Genomic DNA, 20650 nt, shown 5'->3' with positions numbered 1-20650 from the left:
AAGTTTATTGCTCATATTTTGTCACACCGACAAACTTTTATATGCCTCTCCAAACACCTCCCTGAGAGACACACATTAGTAAAAAAGACTTGGCAAACTGCCGCAGCTTCAGCTGAACTCTGGGACAAGGACTGTGGATTTTGTCCCCTTTTTCTTACACTGAAGACAAGTTATGAAGAGATGAGAGTAGTTAGTGATCTAACAAAGCAAAGGTTACTGTCACATCCTCGTAGTCTGTCTATCTGATCTGTAGTTCTACCTTAAAGTGTTATAATTCACCTCTACTGGTATCTAATCATGCAGATGAGTTTTGGTTTTATTTTTCCAGGTTTGGAGATTCTCTCTCATTTCTGCCTCAGCTACAGTACATCTGAAAGTACTGAAAACTTTCAACAGCAGCGTCATCTTTCAGAAAAGTGTTTGTGTTGCTCCAGATGAAACCTCGCTGTCAACATTTTTTCACTCAAACTACTTTCTACTAAAGAAACAGTCTCTTTAACACCTGTTGACAGCGAGGTCTGCGGGGACTCGGTTCCTGGGAAGACACGCTGCTGTTGAATTGTTTATATCCAAAAATTTTCCGCTCTGAGGAGCAAAAAGCTGAATTCTGCTCGCATCCGTCGTGCTGTAGTGCAAACAGAAATCTCACAGATGGACACGTCTTTAAAACTATCTGCGCAGAGAAACTACAAGATGTGAATGAAAACCTTGATGTGCTGCTAAATGGACTGACGGTGCACTCGGTGACGTGTTCACATGTGACCGATTAATCGACTGATCCTCGCAGCTCCAGTCTCGACCTTCACCCACAAATCAACAGTATATATTGTCTTCTTCAGTCCTGCTCGTGTGCGCTATCAGCTCCTCCCTGAACCACCACAAGAGATGTCTTGTTAATACACAGATGTTTGGGCCACCAGCCAAATGTTGGCGATTTATGACTGTTTGTTGAGCGAGTTTAATCATCCAATCATCACATGAATTGTCCCCGATGAAGATATACTGCAGAACCTGGTTTTTATGGAGGGAAACGATCTGGCAGCAGAGTCTGAAACTAAACTGGAACGAGCAATAAATTCACTTCATCTTATATTTTTCCCTATAAGCTTAAAACACCCACTGAGCAGTGAGATGAAAAACTGAAGTGTTTGTATGAAAAGGATGAAAAGCAGCAGGGACGTACTTTGTATCGGCGGCGTCTTCCTCCGCTTTGTCATCAGCAGCTTCGCCGTTGGTCGAGGTCTTCCCTGAGGGTTTGTTGAGGCCGTCCATCCAATCGGAGACTTTCTTCAGGGCACCCTCCACGGTGGACACCAGCGCCTGGACGGCCTCCAGCTCCTCCGGCGTCGGATAAACGCCGGCGTGCTTGGCCATGACGTGGCGGTCGTCGTTTGCGAACGATCGGAACGACCTCTGGTTTCAGACGAGGGGGGAGAAAAGAGAGAGAGAGACGTTATTGTTTTTATTTTAGTCAGCTGATCCTCACATCCAGCGTGAATCAGAGCAGACGGAGAGTCAGAGAGGAAACACAGCTGCTGATGGACGTTAACGGGAATCAAACCTGTGACCTTTGACACAGTTTACAGTATCTGCATCATCATTGTATTAATGAATGACTCATGTTTCTTATATTAAAGCAGCCTGGTTTCAAATCAAGTATTTCTCTGTAATATCAAACATTTTTGGACAAGAAAAGAAACAATTCTTGAGGGATAAATTAATAGTTTACCACCTAAAAACTTTATCAGAGTAGTTTGATCAGAGTTGATTGAGAGCAGCGTTTCCCTTCCAACATCAGCGAACTGTCCAACAACTGTCATCAGATGTTTTGATTCTTTGGTCGTTTTCATGAAACATTTTAAAGCTGAAAGGAAAGTGGCACCAAACTGGGTGAGCCAGGATAAATGTCTAAAAATAGGGTGAATGTCAGTCACAACTTTAAGACTCTTAAGATTTTGATCTTGAATAATTTAATAATTTATGAAGCATTTTAGCACTAAAAGTAACTTGTGATGTCTGAGAGAAGTTAGATGACGTCCAGAGGACTCCAAAGTCTGTAAAACCTGCTCACAGTCATGTCCTCATCTCATTAGAGGTCAAAACACTGGAAATCAAGCTTTTCATCACTTCTGCAGCGCTGAAGTCAACATTGTTCTACAGTTCAGTATAAGGATGCGAATGTCCACATATTGCAGTGTTCTTGACTGAAGCTGTTTATCATGGTTCTTAATGATGATATACAGCATACAGTTAGAATTTAAACTTCCCAGTTTGGTGTGGAAGAACTTGACTGGTCTGGTCCAACATCTTTAGGATGAACTGGAACTAAAGATACTTCTTATCTTCTACGATTCTCAATTGATTCACAAATTGCAAACTTACTAAACTGACTAAAGTTATGTTGACAGAATGAAAAACAAAATTTATATTTAAAAAAAAAAAGGATTATCATTGTCATCAAAGCAGCCGGCTCTGGGTAATTATAGACAAACTAATCTAGAAATGTTGACTGTTAACTTGCTGGAGGAAGCTGAATAAATTCACAGCAAAATAAAATGTCTTTGAACTTAAACAAACTGTTTTTAATTCGGCGTCTGGTGTTTTTCCCTTCATCATCCTCCTCTTCCTCCTCCTCAGACGGGTCAGTGAGAACTCAGGAGCTTTATTTTTTTATTTTTTTTGGCGTTGGCCGGCTCTGGTGTCAGAAACACCCGTCACAGTCTGTGCGGTGACAGCAAAACCTGAAGCGACCTGAGCTGCTGCCAATCTGTGCGTGACCCAGTTACAGCCGCCGTTACTTAACATTAACATTTATGACATGTACTTAGGGATGGAGCCCGTCTCTCTGAGGCGAGAGAGAGAGAGAGAGAGAGAGAGAGAGAGAAGAAGAAAAAAGGGCTGATGTGCAAAATTAGCTCGGTGCTCGTTTTTACCAAGCCTGAGCGCGTCCGTCCGCCGGGCCCGGCATCACGCCGAGCATCAGTCCAAGGTCAAACTGCTATCTCTCTCTCAATCATCTCTTCCTCCTCAGCTACCAAACCTCTCTTCCCTCTCTCTCTCTCTCTCTCTCCCTCCCTCCCGCCTGCAGCGTGTAAGCACCCCTCATTACGTTGAGTTATTTATGATGGTGCTTTAATAATTCATGGCCACGAGTCTTGGGGGCTTGTGCTGGAGTTGTGAGGGTCATTCATCACGACCTAGCTAATCTCTCGCTGAACTGCCGGGAGGGGAAGGGGGGGAGGTGAGGTGAGGGGGGGGCATCCGAGGTTGTGTAGCAGCAAGTGTGGGCAGCGTCAACAACCGTAAACACACAAACGTACACACAAACATTAACAAGATCTAAATGAAAGATTACGACTTTCACAGCGAGGATCCTGGATGCGTGCCCGGCCCGGTATCAGGCTGGCTCTTTTTATTTGTTACCTACAAGACAGCTGGGAGTTCGGCTACGTGCCGCAATTAGAAGATAATGACATTCGCTGCTTTAATTAATTGCACTGCAGGGTTTTGACGGTGGATGCTGTTTACTTACATCTGACGCACACGTCAGAAACGATTCCTTTAACGTTTTGGTTTGTATGTGATATAACTCTGGAGGATGACACATCTGACACATGCAGGGTTGATGAAGACTAGCGAGCATCTGTGAAGCCCTTCTCCAAAGAATATTGATCTCTACCTGTGATTGACAGTCTGTTATTGAGTGAAAACAGTTTCTATAATAAACTAACTGCTCCAAACACTTCTACACACTGAGATAGATAATCATTAGTGTTGTTATGACTGGCTGTGTTTTCATGATACATTGATTTAGTCTCAAAAAACCTTTTCAGCTAACTGTGTGTGTTTGCTGTTTGGTGCTGAGCAGGTAGTGTACGGTGGAGTTTTAGAGCTTCTTCTCTGAAAACAGCTGCCTGCTGCGACCTAAAACAACGCTATGAGACGCTGAGAGTGAACAAAACAGTAAAGTTGCAGCCGGACAGATAAACAACGAGCTGAAACTCACTATAAAGCTCCGTAAAGCCGAGAGGAGCTGCAGAGTCTCTGTAGGTTCATCACTACAAACCACAACCAACATATTACACACTGACATGTATGAATATGTTGATAATTAACAGTTAGCTGTAGCTGAAAAACTGTTTGTAAGTCTCTAAAAGCCCAGAGTGATGTCATCAAATTGCCTGTTTTGTTCAACCAACTGTCCAAATTCCAGATATATTGAATTTATCATCATAAAAAGACCAAAAACTGCAGCAAATCCTCACAAATAATAAGCTGGAGGTGGGAAACATTTGGCACCTTCTGCTTTAAAAATGACTGAAACTATTAACCGACAATCAAAATAGTTTCTGATTATTTTTCTGCTGATCGACTCATCAGTTGACTAACTGTTGCGGCTCTACTAAAGTTCAACATATCATCATAAAAGGTGATGATACTTCAGTGTTATGCTCACAATTTATCTTCACTGCCCTCAAGTGGCTTTACTTTATAAAAACAGTCAGCAGGATTTATCCTCCCTCACAGCGTTTAAATGATTAATAAGATGCGAAAACTATCAGCGGGTTCCCTCACGCCCACAACGCTCATTAATTAAGACCGCTCTCCCTCCTCTGTGCACCAGGTATCACCGAGAGGAACATTAAAGTCTCCATCACTGCAACGGATGAAAGAAGTCGGCATTGTTACAGGAGTGAAACGACGTGAACAGACTCACCATGTCCAGGCGGTGTGGAGGTGGTGGGAGGGGTCTAGGAGAGGACCAGGGTCCCGTCACTCAACCTCTTCATGCAGTCCGACGTCTCTCGGCTGTCGGCCCCTCGCTCCAGTGTCTTCACAGTCTTACTGCAGGAAGAAAAAATATATATATATATATATATAACATATAAATTCCAACCAGCTGACATTCCTCTGTTATACAAACAAACAAACAGAGGATACAAGTTTCTCCATCTGATGCCTCAGAGATGCAGCTTTAACCCTTGTATTGTGCTATTTGTTACTTATAATGTGGGTGATCCAGGATTTACAGCTTATTCTAAGCTGCTCTGAAAAAAGGCATCAGCTAAATGCTTCAAATGAAGGGCTGCATTATCAAAGCTAAAATGATAATCCCAAATGTCATATTTCTAACCGCTGTGCTCCATATGTGACAACTATTAATAACAAAACATTTTTTTCTATCAACATCTGCATAACAACTTTAGATTTAAAAAAAAAACTCAAGAAACCAAAACTGATAAATTATTCAGAAATATTAGATTTGGGTTTAAATGGCTTTCAGCAGATTGAAGGAGTTGAACTTTTTTCCTTGTTTAAACTTAAACTTTCTGCTACATCAGATCCATACTGATTCTACAAAAACTCTCCTGGTTTCAGGTGGAGCTGCAACGATCAGTCCATTAATTTATTAGTTGATCAACAGACAATTGATCTGCAACTATTTTCATAATCAAATAATCATTTTAGTCCGTTTTTTAAAGCGAGTCTCAGCTTCTCAAATGTGATGATTACAGGCTTTACTTTGTCACACATGATATCAAAGTGAATATTTGGATTTTGGACTGTTGATCAGACACAACAAGACGTTTGAAGACGTCACCATGAGATGTAATAAAACGAGCATCTTTCACTATTTTCTGACATTTTATAAACAAAACAATAATCGATTAATTGATAATGAAACTTATAGTTATTTGCAGCTCTAGTTTCAGACTTTCTACTAGATGTTGGAACCTGACTGCAGGGATTTCCTCCCATTCAGCCACAAGAGCATTAGTGAGTGTTGGGTGATACCATCTGGCTCACAGTCTAGTTCCAGTTCATCCTAAAGGTGTTGGACCAGACCAGTCAAGTTCTTCCACACCAAACTGGGAAAATCATTACTTTAAGGAGCTGGATCTGTGCACAGTGGGCTTTGTCATGTTGAAACAGGAAAGGGATGAACACAAACTCTAAAGTCTAAATTCTAACTGTATGCTGTATGTTAGCATTAAGAACCATGATAAACAGCTTCAGTCAAGAACACTGCAGTATGTGGACATTCGCGTCCTTATACTGAACTGTAGAACAATGTTGACTTCAGAGCTGCAGAAGTGATGAAAAGCTTGATTTCCAGTGTTTTGACCTCTAATGAGATGAGGACGTGACTGTGAGCAGGTTTCACAGACTTTGGAGTCCTCTGGACGTCATCTAACTTCTCTCAGACATCACAAGTTACTTTTAGTGCTAAAATGCTTCATAAATTATTAAATTATTCAAGATCAAAATCTTAAGAGTCTTAAAGTTGTGACTGACATTCACCCTATTTTTAGACATTTATCCTGGCTCACCCAGTTTGGTGCCACTTTCCTTTCAGCTTTAAAATGTTTCATGAAAACGACCAAAGAATCAAAGAATCTGATGACAGTTGTTGGACGGTTTGCTGATGTTGGAAGGGAAACGCTGCTCTCAATCAACTCTGATCAAACTACTCTGATAAAGTTTTTAGGTGGTAAACTATTAATTTATCTCTTCAGAATTCAGAGAAATACTTGATTTGAAACCAGGCTGCTTTAATATAAGAAACATCAGTCATTCATTAATACGATGATGATGCAGATACTGTAAACTGTGTCAAAGGTCACGAGTTATAAAAGTTTTTCCACACAAAACTGGAGCTTTGTCATGTTGAAACAGGAAAGGTACAAAAACAAGCTGTTGACACAAAGATGGAGATAAAACTATTGTCTAACATATTATTGTATATTATAGCATTAAGGTTTCTCTTCATTAGAACTACGAGGACCAAACCGAACGTATGTGGAAGGATGTTTCCACTTTATGACTTTATATTACAGAAAAAACCACCAAAGGCGAGCAGTGATGCAGGCTGTATCTACTTCACGCAGCAGAAAACATTTACATAACTTTAATAGTTTCACTGCAGTACTATACTGATAAGTGCGGCTGTATTATGTATGAAAAAAATAATGATATAGAGAATAAATATCAGGGTGTTGGAGACTAGTTCATGTCTGATACATTTGTTCCACAAAAAAGTGGAAAATTCTCTCGTTAAGAATTCTTAAAACTACATCTCCTCCTTCTCCCTCGTGTAAAGATCCAGAATCTATGAATATGTAAATATATTTAATTTGTAACTGCTGGATACAAGATGTCTCCTACTTCACTGTAAAGTTCATTCTCAGTGTTTGTGCACTGGAGGCTTCAAGTTTCCGCATCACACTTGTATAAGTTGAATACTGGACCACGATTGGCTCCAAACTAGCTGTGATGTCACAGATCCCGCTCGTAGGTTCACGTGTTAAACTGAGATTTAAGGTGAGAAACTTTCCTCCCTCAGCAGATGAATGTGAACGTACATCATTCAGCACAGAGAGAAGAGAACATCCAACTGTATGAACAAGAAAAAGACCTAAAGAGCCACTCGGACTCATAACTGCACTCTCATATTTTAATACAGTGCATTTCTACCTCACAAAACAACTATTTAAACCAAACAGTTTCTTTCTGATGTCCTCAGTTATGTTAAAATGTTCCTGCAGCTTTTCTTCTTCTTGTCATCTACAGCACACAGTGTCATCTGGCCCGGACTGCAAAGGTTTCCGGTAAAACCAGTCGATTTATTTACACTGAATAAACTTCCCTCCTGCCTCTGGTACACATCTCCTGCATTAAAGTGGATCTGTCACCATTAGGATGACTATTCATGCTCTTCTGTGATGAGTTCATGGTTTTACAGAACAGATGATTCATGTTTAATATGGTAAACTCTTAAAACTTGCTTGTTATTATGATTAAAAATAAACTGGCCTTTAACAATAGTTTTTTTTTTTTAATTCTGATGCTGTTGTGCAATTGTTTTAATTTCATCTGGCCACAGACTCAAACTAACACATTAATTAAATTAAGCAGAATATTTTCTCACCACTAAATGTATTAGGTGAAGCTGCAGCTTTGCCCACGCGGTCAAACACTAATGAGATGTGAGCTGAAGCCTGTGGTGTAGCCATGTGGTTGAGAGAGAGAGAGAGAGAGAGAGAGAGAGAGAGTACTGCTGCTGCTGCTGCTGCTGCTGTATAACCTCTCGGGGGGAATCAGCGGGGTCGAGCCGAGCGTCAATTAGATTCTCCGTCACCTTGACCTTGTTTTCAATGACGGAGCAGAGCAAGCTGACGACGTTCACTGCTACAGCTCTGCCTTTACTCACTGAAAGTCTCTTTTTTGTAGTAGGCTCGTTTTAACCACAAAATAAACACAGACTACTATTGTCTGAAGAGAAATATCAGTAAAAGGGGATATCGATCGATACCACACAACAATTACTCTGCGAGCTGCTGAGATTTTCTGCCTTTGAAAAGCCGCACGTTCCAGCTCACTTTGGAACAAAAACTCCCCAAACACCCAAAACTTCAAAGCATTTACAACTGCTCAATAATGGAGGACGCTGGTTTGAGAGCAGGAACGCAACACATGAATGCAAACAAGTCTTATTTATTCTCACACTGAGAACGAGAAGAGAAAGAATACACAGTCGTGTTTCTTCCACACGGTTCAGTTCGATAATAAATCACCTCTTCACTCCACATTTCTGCTGCATCAACACACTAAGCTGGTTAAGACGTCTCTGATGAGAACATGTAACTTAATTGACTGTTGATGACAGGTGATGGGGAGGAGGACGAAGGAGAGAAGATGATGTATTTACTTGGGCGGGGGTCAGCTGTAACGGGAGAGAGTGCACAGTGAACTCCGCAGTCACACATTTCTCCGCGTCGGTTAGGCTAACCCATTGTTGCTAACTTTGGAGCTAACCCCCTTCACTTTTCCAGCACTTGAGGAAACAACAGACGTGACTTTTTGGCATTTATTAACTGTTACACACTGGAGTCTGTACTTTACATTTACTGCCAGACTGACAACTTACTGCTAACCTTTTCCTCTGCTCCGCTCGTATCCACCGTCACTTTAAAGCCGCTCACTCTTTCCCGCTCGCTACGCAAACGTACTACGCAATGCCATAATTCCTTAACGGAGTTACGCTACCAATAGTTTCCCAGGCAACGACACAGTGGTTGACTCACGTACCGGAACAGCGCTGCACAGACACTCCCAAACACTATTGATTTCCGAATCAATGGATATTTGGCGTTATTTTTGACATTAAAAAATATTTTTTTGGGCTGGCGGGAGTTCTTGTTGTAATAATTATAGGAGAAACATTGATTCAGTAAACGTTGAGCACAGTTAGACCCAGCAGTCTCCATTAGGTTGGGCGAGTTCAAAGTTGTGAAAACAACGGGGGTGTTTTGAATACACCCCCGTTGTTTTCACAGGTAATTTGTTAGTCTGTCCCTCCCGCCGCAGGAAATAATGGATTAATCCTGGAAGGCTGTTGATGTCGCACTTTTCTCCTTATGAAAGTAAAACAGATTATTCGACCAATGAGAATTTGGTTGGACGAGAGCATATCGACCAACTAATCGACCAGGACACTACAGCCCTAGTATTTACAACTACTTCCGGTGGCAGATATGTCATAGATTACTTTATACCAATTCGAGTGACCAGTTTAGATGCAAAACAATTCAGAAATTATAAATTGTGAACTAAATTGTAGGTAAAATGTATGAAATGTCACTTGTACATCAAAACAATATCAATGTTGTGTATGTAAAGGACTTTTTAACTTTTTATTCCTGTAGAATCTGTTAACTGTTGAAAATATTGTGCTGTTAAAATCAAGGTTAAACACTGACTGCACTGTGCTGTTATCAGCTGCTCCAACAATCAACTTCAGCTTTGGGGGGAAAAAAAAGCAAAATCTGCAAACCCTCTGTTCAATGCATTCAATTTTACTTTAATTAATCTCCATTAAATCCTCATGTACTGTGTTAAATGTTTGCATTCTCAGCAGCATTCTGACAAAGGAGCAACCAGGGATCTGGTCTGCCTACACACGGCCGATGATGAGCCACTAGATATGTTTCATGGCTGAAATTCCAATTTCACGTTTCAGATTTTTCTCAAATGATGAATTTAATCTGATTACAATGCAGGAAATCATGTTTTTTTGATTTATAGTCAGATGCTAGCATGTAGAGCCGATGGGTTACAGACTGTCAATGTTGGACAAAAGTGGTATTTTTTTCCAAAGCTTGTATCATAACCATTTCACACTAGAGATCCAGACTTGTTTTTAACATGGGGAGAAAGAGAGGGGAATGAAATGCTGGCTGAGGAAACTCTTCAACAGATTAGACTTCAACAATACTTAAACGCTCCCTGTTTCTGTTCTGGGTTAAACACAATGTTTTGTATCTTCTTGCAAATCTTTAGAACAAGATGTGGAAGTTGTCAGGCTTGCACCGTCATCCAAAATCTATCACAGACCAGACGTAATTTAGGTGGAAAGTGCAAACAATCAGAACATGATGAGCAGGGAGAACAGGAGAAAGTAATTTAGACATAATACTGCCAGACAAACACCAGGCAGTTGAGTGTGGACACGACGACGGCACCTGATCTCACATTTCAGCCAAAATTTCATAAAAAAAACAGTAAGTACTGACACATATGGCACAAGAACAACAGCACCTACAGTAGCGTCCATGCTTCTATATACTAGCATACAGTATTCTGCTGCAGTTTTAATACATTCCCCACGCAGGCTCATTTTCTAATAACCTTTCATCTCCCTGAAGAGGGGATGTGATTAAACGAAGATAATTAAGAATACAGCAATGACTTTTTAAGGACGTTGACGGTGCTGCAGTAGCGGCAGATGGTGAGCTCAGCATGTGACAAAAAGACAATGCTGATTAAAAAAAAAAAAAAAAAAAGCAGGCCAGAGAGAGAGAGAGAGAGAGAGAGAGAGAGAACATGTAAGCAAAAGGACTTTCCTACACAACTCATAGAGTAGTACTCACATGATTTACATAAATAAAATCCAGCACAGCGAACGATTAAAAACACTGGGTGCTTTAAACACATCTACTCCCTATGTGTCAAGTTTATTTGCATAACCCTTAATAACAGTTACAGTCTCAAAGGGCTTCACAACGCCCACACTATGAGACAATAAATGAAAACGACACACTCCAACCTCAGATCTTCAATGGAGAACAAAAACCCTGCGAGATTTTATTTTTTACTAAACTGCGATTGACATCATTAAACTCCAGTTAGAGACAAATGTTTGCAACGATTATGCGATGAGAGCTGAATTAGGTTCATGGTGTAGTGATATGTTACAAATGTAGTGGTTGTTAATGTAGAACTGAAGGGGGGGGTTGAGCCGGGCACCGACTCTGCTACGATTAAAAGGTTGAATTTCAAGAGAGAGAAAAGCCAATTTCACGCAGGGCTTTCTGGTGGGGATGTGTTCTGATTCCTGGTCCAGTTCCAGGTTGGCAAAGTAGCCGGATTCGTTAAAGGATAAGGCTGGCGCTTTTCTATATATATATATATATATATATATATATATATATATATATATATATATATATATATATATATATATATATATATATATATATTGTTTTTTTTATTGTCGATGAATCTCATGTGCAGAGCCAAACCAACAATGAATTGATCTAGTAACAAGTATTGTGTGTGTATCCAAAGCCTGATATATCTTATTCCTCTGTGCCGTAGACCTCAGTTCAAGGGTTCCTTCATATGAAGAGTTTGGTCACATTAGTTTGTTTGGAACAACTCCAAAGACTAATAACAGCGATCATGTTTTGAGTCTCTGGAGAGTAGAGCTGCATCTCAAATCACATACGATAACGCTAATGCTAACGCTAGCTAACGCTAATTTGCAATCGTCATTTCCGGTAAGTGCACAACGGCTGTTTGATTTGAGACAACACGACCCTGTCAAAATTTGTGCACTACGCCAGTAAGTACATAGTGTACATAGTGTACTACATGAAAGTGTACTAACAGAAGCATGTGATTTGAGACACAGCTTTACATTTGTACAATGTGTCGATGTTCACCGTAGTTACAACATATTCGGCCGCCATTTCCAGTTTGAAAAGTGGTCCCTCCCCTTCCGCTACGTAGCCAAGATGGCGACCATTGAGGGCGAGAAGTGTCCATAGTTCCACACTCAACTTTTTTCTCAGTGTGAACGCACTTATGCACTCAAAATGTTAAGTGTGAGTACAGAAGTGAAGCGATTTGAGACACAGCATTGTTCTCATTAGTTCACTTGTCCATCTTTCACTTTATTATTTAGTGTATAGTTCCCATTTTCAAAGGTGACTTTTTGTTTAGTTTTAGTCTTGTTTTCGTCGGGGGGAAAAACAAATATTTTTCGTCATAATTTTCATTTGCAGTAAGACACAATCATTTTCAGGAATACTGGTTTCATTCCCAGTGAGACTCAGTGATAGAGTCGAAGGTCAGACTGCACCTTTGCTAAAAATGCAACCACTCATGCCGCTGTAATGCACTACGGACAAAAACATCCACCAAATGGCAGCGCTCTGGTACTCCAAACCATCACATCCCTCAGGTATTCTCTCCCTAATGCCTCCTCCAGCCTCTCCTGTTCCCCCGTTCCTCCATTTTGAGGGAGGTTAGATGAACCCGGGGAAGGGGATTATTTTAGGGCTGTGTTTATTTAGGTCGTTTTCACTGCGGGGAACTTTTATGAGCAGGCTTTTATGTTCACACAAGACTTCAAATAATATCCTGTGCAATCCTGCGAGCTTGCAGCAGGCGGGAGGGGAAGTTAAAAAAAAAAAAAAAAAAAATAGCAGCCTTGTTCTCTCATACAAAGCTTTTGTGACTAACATTTGATCTGACAACAAAAGGCAAGACAGACTCTCTCATAATAATCCAAGTGCTGGGATCACACATTCTCCAACACTTGGGAGAGTTTTGTTCCAAAATTATCTATCCAAACTAAAAGTACGACTGCACAAAATCCCCAAAACTAATGAAGACAAAACAATAATATATTAGTAGGAGTATATGAAATCGAAAGTTGTAAATAGGACAGTATGTAAGAGGAGATCCTCTCGATATGACCTTCAGGTAATGAGATCTTCTTTTCCCGAAATGGACACACATTTTTGTAAATTACCTAATTTATTTGCAGTATGATGCCTCGCCTCACACATTAAGGCTTTACGTTACGTTGTGTGGGAACATGAACGCTGTCCTTTATGAATGTTAACAGCAGAGAACATTTTCCATTGTGTGTGCAGATCTGGTAAATTAGATTTCGATGCTGTTTAGAGCAGGATGTGTGTCATATTGCTGCAGAGCCGGGATGTTGTACAGTGTTTGGTAACTGATTTTACTTTACGACATTTCGCTTCTGTAATCCTTTGTTTTCATTAAATTAATTTAACGGACTCTTATAAAAAAGTAGTGGTAGACGCTAGAACCGATGCGTCTTGTACCAACTATCACCTCAAGTTTAAGGTCATTTGCTTTGCTTCATTATAACTGATGATAGAAATGTTTTACACCACAAACTGCGGTCAGGTGATAAATGTCTTACTGGAATTTACAAGTAGTGGAAACGTGGAGGATGAACCGAATCAGAGCTGCAACAAATTATCATTCTCATTATCAGCTCATCTCTTGATTATTGATTAAACACATACAGTAGTTTAGTAAATGGCAGAAAATAGTCCGTCACAGTTCCCCAGAGCCCAAGGTGACACAGATTTTATATCATTATTAATTGACAATATTCCCTCTTTATAACTTACCCGACCGAGATGTAATAGGGAAGACTCTGAGGTCCATATTTCATATGTTGAACAATCAATCGACTCTGTGGTTCATGTTTTTAACACTAATATTCTGTGTATCAAAAGTCTATTGATACAGCCCAAAACCAGAGAGTTTTAGAATACATACAGCATGAGACACCTTCTATCCCTAAAGACTTGACTGAAAAGAAAAAAGAAAGCAAACAAAAACACTACGACACACCTCTGCGGATGTAAAAAAAAAAGCAACACCTCATCCAACACAGTAAACGAGGATGATAAATGAAGCTGCGCTCACACTTGGCCACATGTGACCTTTTTTTTTTTTTTTTTTTTTTTACCACCAACCCAACAGTTCTCTTTGGAGTGCAGCTCAGTTAAGAGTTTTAAGAGTCGAGCACAGGTACGGTGGAGGATGTGAAGGTAGGTCAGGAACATAAGAGCTACTTCTTGTGCACTTAATTTCAAGAACAATGTGAGTCTTGACCCGTTAACCTCGATGAGAGACGCGTTCTCTCCGGCGTTCTTTCTCCAAACACACAGGCGGTTCGTCCGGGTGCCTGCAGAGCAGCGAGCAGATCATATTATAATGTATTTCAGTGCAGGTACTATAACCCCGGAACATTAGCGCTGCGCACAGCACACAGGACATATTTCATCGCTGTACAAATTCAATGTGATCTTGTTGCAGAGCTGGAGATGTCTAACTGCTGCAGAGCCAATAAAACCGACTACAAACGTTATATAAGCAAGCCACAGCTGGCAGAGGGAGGAGGAGGAGGAGGAGGAGGAGGAGGGGGGGGCTGCAGAGGAAACAACACTTGGCAACACAAAAACACACACACAGACAGGAAGACTGCTGCTTATTAGGACAAAGTTGCGTTTACCTTTTAAAAATACCATAGTAATATACCAGCATGCTCTGATCCTGAGCAGGAGATGATGAGGAAAAAAAAAAACATGCATTACATTTTATATATATTTCGCTGACTACCTAAAAATGAGTGCAAAAGGTTCAATTCTTACATTATTAGCATGCAAAGCAGGATTCAAAAGAAGGGTCAAAGGTCAGCGCCACATCAAGCAGATAACACGGAGAGCAAAAATAATCCTAATGGAGTGTCAGGGAAGTTTTTTTAGAGCGGCTAAAATTCAGAACATGTGACAGGAGGATGTGATTTAGTGCACTGGTTGCCAACTTGTCTGCTCTGAGGTTGTCTAAATTAGATTTGCGCATGTTAAATAAAATCATAACAACACACCTCAGGGTCTGACGCAACCGATGGCCCGGACCAGTACGGTCTTTCCTGCTCTAGCGTCTTTCATCCATCATCATACCCGCTGTCATACTTAGCGGTGAAAGAAACATACAAGGCTAAAAAAAGAAAGTCTTTCTACTTTCATGGAAGCAACAATACCCCTGTTGTACAGTTTGCTGGCGATTCCCTGCGACAATTATTGAAAACATGCTCTCAAGCGGATGGCGGACCAGCCGTCATCAGGCTCGCTTAACATCTGGGCGAGACGGGCGATTACTGCGAGTCACCAGCAGATGTAGAAGCTTATTAACACAACCCAACACGTCGTAAAGACTTAACAGCCGTTCACCACTCATGAAAAGATGGTTTCTCTCCTAAAAGAGGAACAGAGTGGACGTGGGATCCCAGTATATCACGGATGTGGTGTGTTGAAGTTCAGAACTGCTCTAAATCTGCTCATACATTATAGCGTTTAGACCGAAAAGGCCCTTTAGAGAGCGAGAGAGAGTGTGAGCGAGTGAGCAGTTGTAATTAGTCTGTTAGGTTACATTTGCAGGCCACTCAACAATGTCTTGCAAACAAGTTGTCCTAATTAGACTTTTTATTTTTTATTTTTCAGGTTCATGAATGTCATATTTGACGAGCTGCTGGAGGACTGTGCAGCAGAAATTAAAGCAGCTCATTTTATAAGCGTGGCAGCAGCAGAGATCTTGAGGGGGTCTACGTCCAGATCCTGAGAAGTGGAAAACCCAAAAACATGTTCATTGCAGTAGAGCAGCTCCAGCAAGCCGGTGGAAAGAGAAGATTGTAGGCTTTTGATGTGATGGGGCTGCTGTGATGGCGGGGAGGCTCGGGGGTGTCACCACTCTCCTCCTACGTGCTGAAGCTCTGCATCTGATAACATCTGAACAACCAGCGCCTGGGACACGGCCTGGAGTTGGCGGCAATGGATGCCATAAAAGGCAATGACTAACAGTAAAGATTAAGCCGACCTACAGCAGTGTTTACACCAGTGTTGGAAAAAAATCATATTCTACATAAACCAAACTCTTTCTGTGATACTCACCTGAACAGACAAGTCCAAGTGAATCCTAATCATAATGTGCATAATCAATATGCTGTGGAGATAATGGTAAAAGTAATGATTTGATTTATTACACTACCTAATCACCTGACTATACCAGTTCTAGGAGGGCTGGTTGCGTAAAAACTAGTGTTAAAATTTCAAAAGTGATATTAGAACATGTTTTGTTGTTTAAGACGTATTACATTGTTTAATTCACTCACTCTTATAATTCTATTTCAGGTGATGGATGTTCTGAAAGGGCTGTACAAACAGCATCATTATTCCCTGAAGGCATGGAGAGAACTTACAGATCTGGCTCCACCAAAAGATCTGGAAGCCAATGAACCTTTGGGGAACAAGGTGGCTCCCACAGTTGGAGAGGGCACTCAGGACACTTTTGAGAAATGATCCAGTGATGTTTGCACAGATGGAGAACACCATGGAAACAAGGCAAGCAATCAATTCCTCTTGCCTACTTAATCATACTGTCTTCTAATCGATCCCCTACGTCGACTTTGTTTTTCTGTGCTTCTGTAAATCAAACAGATCTGCAAGTGTTGAAAACGTTGGAAGAGCGAAGCAGCGCCTCCAGCTGTTGAAGGACTTCTAACATCTGCTCTTTTTTGTTCTTGCGCATGACATCCTTCAAGTCTTGAGTTGGTAGGTTTCTTTTAAATGTATCTGTCAGATGTGTTTATTATGAATGTCATTTGAAGTGTAGAGTCAATGGAAATGATGTTTTTAGGTGTTGCAGTCTGAGTCTCAAGCTGCAAGAAGATGGGCTCAACCTGCCAGAGGCACTGAATGCCTTTGAAACTGCGGTGCTGAGGCTGACGTGCATGGAGGCAGAGGCAGGAGAGCATGTTGAGGGCCTTTCTAGTACAAACTCCAGAGGGAAGCTTTCACATGTGCCGCTGCTGAGGTTCAGGGAAAGCGGAGATGAGTTCAACAGGTAGATTTGTGAACATGATGAGGGAACTTTTCTTAATTTTGGTTTCATTTTCCACCCATCTCATGAAGAAATTGTCCTGCTGACCATCAGGAGCTGCCCAGCTATAGAAGTGACCACATCATCATAGTCACCAAGCTGAGGAGAAGTCCAACGCATAGAGTGGAAGGTCGTCATCAAGTCGCTACCACAAGACATTCAACAGAATGCCTGGAAGGACTTTTTTGTGGATGGCGATTGAAGAAAAAAAAAACTTCTGCAACCTTCTCCTCATCTTAGAGCTCATCCTGGTCCTGACTCTGGAGACCGGAGGAGCAACCTCAGAGTAAATACACTGACAAGGCTGCTCTTCATTAGCCTGGAGGGTCCAGACATGGAGCAGTTCAACGTGCGCACAAACAAATGCCATTATGTCTAACGAGTACATTTCTGCAGATCTCTCAACATTGTCTCAGTTCTTGACACAAGAGTTTATTATCAAGGTTAAAGTCATTTATACACATGCCTAATTTTACATTTTGCATATTTGTGTAATATATCAACATTACCATACATCCACAAATGAAGGAAAACAACAGATCTAAAAGGGAACTTCACTGTTGTTAGTATCATGAATAAATTGCCAAAATTATGGAAACATTTTCTTCATCTTCTTGCTGCCAGGACATTGAGAATATACAAGATGCCAGTAAAACTCTACTGATCTACTGACCAGTGAGCCAGTGGGGAAAAAATGTTCCATTAGACACTTACTGGATAATTTATACAAAAGCTGTTGCAACATCAGACATCTTGATCAACAACATCACCAGCAGTCCGTTAATTTCACACAGAGCTGAGAAATAGAGACGTCCGCCTGAAGTTTCAATAAACCATTAGCTCATCTATGTCATTGGTGTCAGCCGCTCGTAACTCAGCTTCAAGATGAAACTGGTTACAGGAAGGGTTAAAGCTGAACTGGCTGTAATATAACTAATCGATTACAATGTTCTTCCAATAGTAACAGTCACAACATCCCTCAAGTCGACAGTAACAAATAACAGTCAGGAGACTCAAAGGCTTGTACAGCTGCAGATCATCTCTTTCATGTAATTTCAGCTCCTTGCACTGCCCACAACCAATCAGAGCAGAGCGACACATGAAACAGCAGGTGGTATATATGTGTATTGGTGTGTGGACGGGGCAGGCAGGTATGACAGGTCTCTCAGCCAGGTAATGGAGACATCATGTGGTCGTGCACGGCTGATCGCTCAGAGGAGAGCGTTCAAAGTACACCCTGCTGCCTCTCATCACACTTTACATCTGTGAAGATGTTATGTTTGGGGGAATGACGCCTGTTTATACAATGTTTACTCTTCTACACTAACAATCTGACATTTGGAGAAATGCCTCTTTCAGGTTTTTTGCAATTTGGTGTTTTAAAGCTCTACAGCAGCGAGATGTAACCGAGGAGCCTTTAGTCAGACTGCTGAACGCAGCGTTAACATCCATCACAATAACACAAGTTCATACTAATGGGTTGTGACAAATTTAAGTGTGCAAAGTATCACAGAGTATACAGAAATACAAAACATTATTTTAAAATATATTTCAAACATCATGTCACTGATCAACAGAAGGCTGTATGATACTGCAGCTGAATATTATTCTGAACAGGACACATCTAAGGATTATATTCATTATTGATTAATCTTTCTGTCTTTTCTCAACTAACTGCTTTGTCCACAAAATGTCGGTTAATTGTGAAAAATCAAAGTCCTGTAAAATTTGCCAGAATTAAAAGGTGACGTCTTCAACCAACGGTAAAAAACTCAAAGATTCATTTTAAACTTCATCTATGACAAATACAAGTATTCAGTTATCACATCTAAGAAGCTGAAACCTTCTTTGAAGTTTTTTTTCTTAAAAACTGACTAAAACAATTGACTATCAAAACAGCTGCCCATTAATAATCTGTTCATCGACTAACTGATGAATCAACTGGTTGTTGCAGCTCTAATTATGAACAACAAACATCTAAACATCAAAAACAGATAACGAAATTGAGACTTCATTTCTTTTAAAGCTTTTTGATTTGATGTTAGCTGCGTTTTTATGCTTTAAGTCAGAGGTCCCCAACCTTTTTTTGTGCCACGGACCGGTTTAATGTCAGACAGTATTTTCACGGACCGGCCTTTGAGGTGCGGCGGATAAATACGACAAACTAAAGTGATACGACCGGCGAAAAAACTGTGATATTCTCCAAATATAATAATAAACCTGAATCCACCATGTACTCGTAACATCTTCTCTACCCCCCTAACGCTCTCTGGTCGCTATGGTAACGTTTAAACATGCCTTCAAAATAAGATACACCACAAAAACAATTATAAAGTGCATGAAAAATACAACTCGACATAACGCTGATATCAGTGGGAGCCCTGAGCTTGTTTCTCTGCAACTAGACGGTCCCATCGAGGGGTAACGGGAGACAATGACACCCGAAGTGTGTTGCTTATGTCCAGTCCACTCCGTAATTTTGTTTCGGTTGCTGTCACTGCAGAAAACCATGCTTCACACAGATAGGATGAAATGCAGCCCGGTACCAAATGACCTATGGACCGGTACCGGTCCGCCGCCCGGGGTTGGGGACCACTGCTTTAATTTTAAATTCAGTTTAAATATTCCTACAGGGAATGTCATCCTCTAAATCTTTATCATTTGTTTCAGTCTAGTTTAATGTTGAGTCACTTTGTAAAAATCCATTGTTTGAGGAAGTTTGTGTCTGACTAAAATTTTATACCTTAAGCATTAAAGAAAGTGTAAAGATTAATCAATAATCAATAACCAAAGCCCAGCAGTCTCCAGTGAAAAGGAGCTTCCATATTGATGTGAAATTTTTGGGGTATTTAGTTCATAATCCTTGAAACCAAAAAAAAAAGGGGAAAATATTGATTATTTATGTAACTACTGCTAATCAAAATGCTTTATTTAAAATACATCAAATCCTTCATCAATCGTCTCTTTTCCAGAATTCTACAACGTTTGCTGCAACAACCCAGTTTCCAACCAGATCCATGAAGAAGTTGAACATAAAAATCTTGACCATGGAAACAGTAGTTTGACACAAAAACAGAAATAAATCTTTCTTCAAGGTCCATTTTATAGTTTTTCCAGAGCTTTCAACCACATTTCACAGCAGATGAAACACAACAACTGAACAAACTGGTAACCACTGTAAAAAAGTGGATCTTAAATTAAGACGTTTTAAATAAAAACCCATTAAGTTTGTCATTGGCTTAACCTTCATGCCTCTTTTTTTAAACATAGGATTTAAATTCTTTTTTTAGGGCAACCGAACATATTTTTTGTGAACAGAGTGAAATTCCTTTCCCAGACTTTGCCTTGGAGCCCCACGTGAACTCTGAATAAAGTCCCAGCGTAAGAAGCTAATTATAATATACAGCAGTGTAGTATTGGGCATCGGTCCAGGCAGCCTTCATGGGCCGAGGCCAATTCTCTGCATCCATTCACCTCATACAACCCACAGCTGGGGAGAAGAGTTATCACAGCGCCAGACTTTTCACCTCACAGTGCTCCGGCAGACCTGCTGCCACAAAAAACCTGAGGTATCAAATAAAGCTGTGAACTGCACTTC

The 20650-nt window shown here is 40.6% G+C and overlaps 1 protein-coding gene across 5 annotated transcripts in view; it reads right to left on the bottom strand.

Moving 5' to 3' along the window:
* LOC121903507 (spermatid perinuclear RNA-binding protein-like) overlaps nt 1-20650 on the bottom strand; it is a 216377-nt gene that overhangs the window by 47699 nt on the left and 148028 nt on the right. For 2 of the 5 annotated variants that reach the window (XM_042420618.1, XM_042420614.1), the window contains exons 2-3: nt 4718-4845; nt 1184-1413 (exon numbers count right to left, since the gene is read on the bottom strand). In XM_042420618.1, coding sequence (XP_042276552.1) covers nt 1184-1413; nt 4718-4720 — 233 coding nt within the window. In that variant the 5' untranslated portion in view covers nt 4721-4845. Of the gene's footprint in view, nt 1-1183; nt 1414-4717; nt 4846-7930; nt 8005-8929; nt 9042-20650 lie in introns of those variants that run through there. The other 3 variants (XM_042420615.1, XM_042420616.1, XM_042420617.1) reach the window with 3 other exon arrangements.

Source organism: Thunnus maccoyii, chromosome 9, assembly GCF_910596095.1.
Source record: "Thunnus maccoyii chromosome 9, fThuMac1.1, whole genome shotgun sequence".
In the NCBI taxonomy this organism is placed as follows: Eukaryota; Metazoa; Chordata; class Actinopteri; order Scombriformes; family Scombridae; genus Thunnus; species Thunnus maccoyii.
Note: the sequence above shows the minus strand (reverse complement) of the source record. Positions and strands in the feature narration are given on the sequence as shown.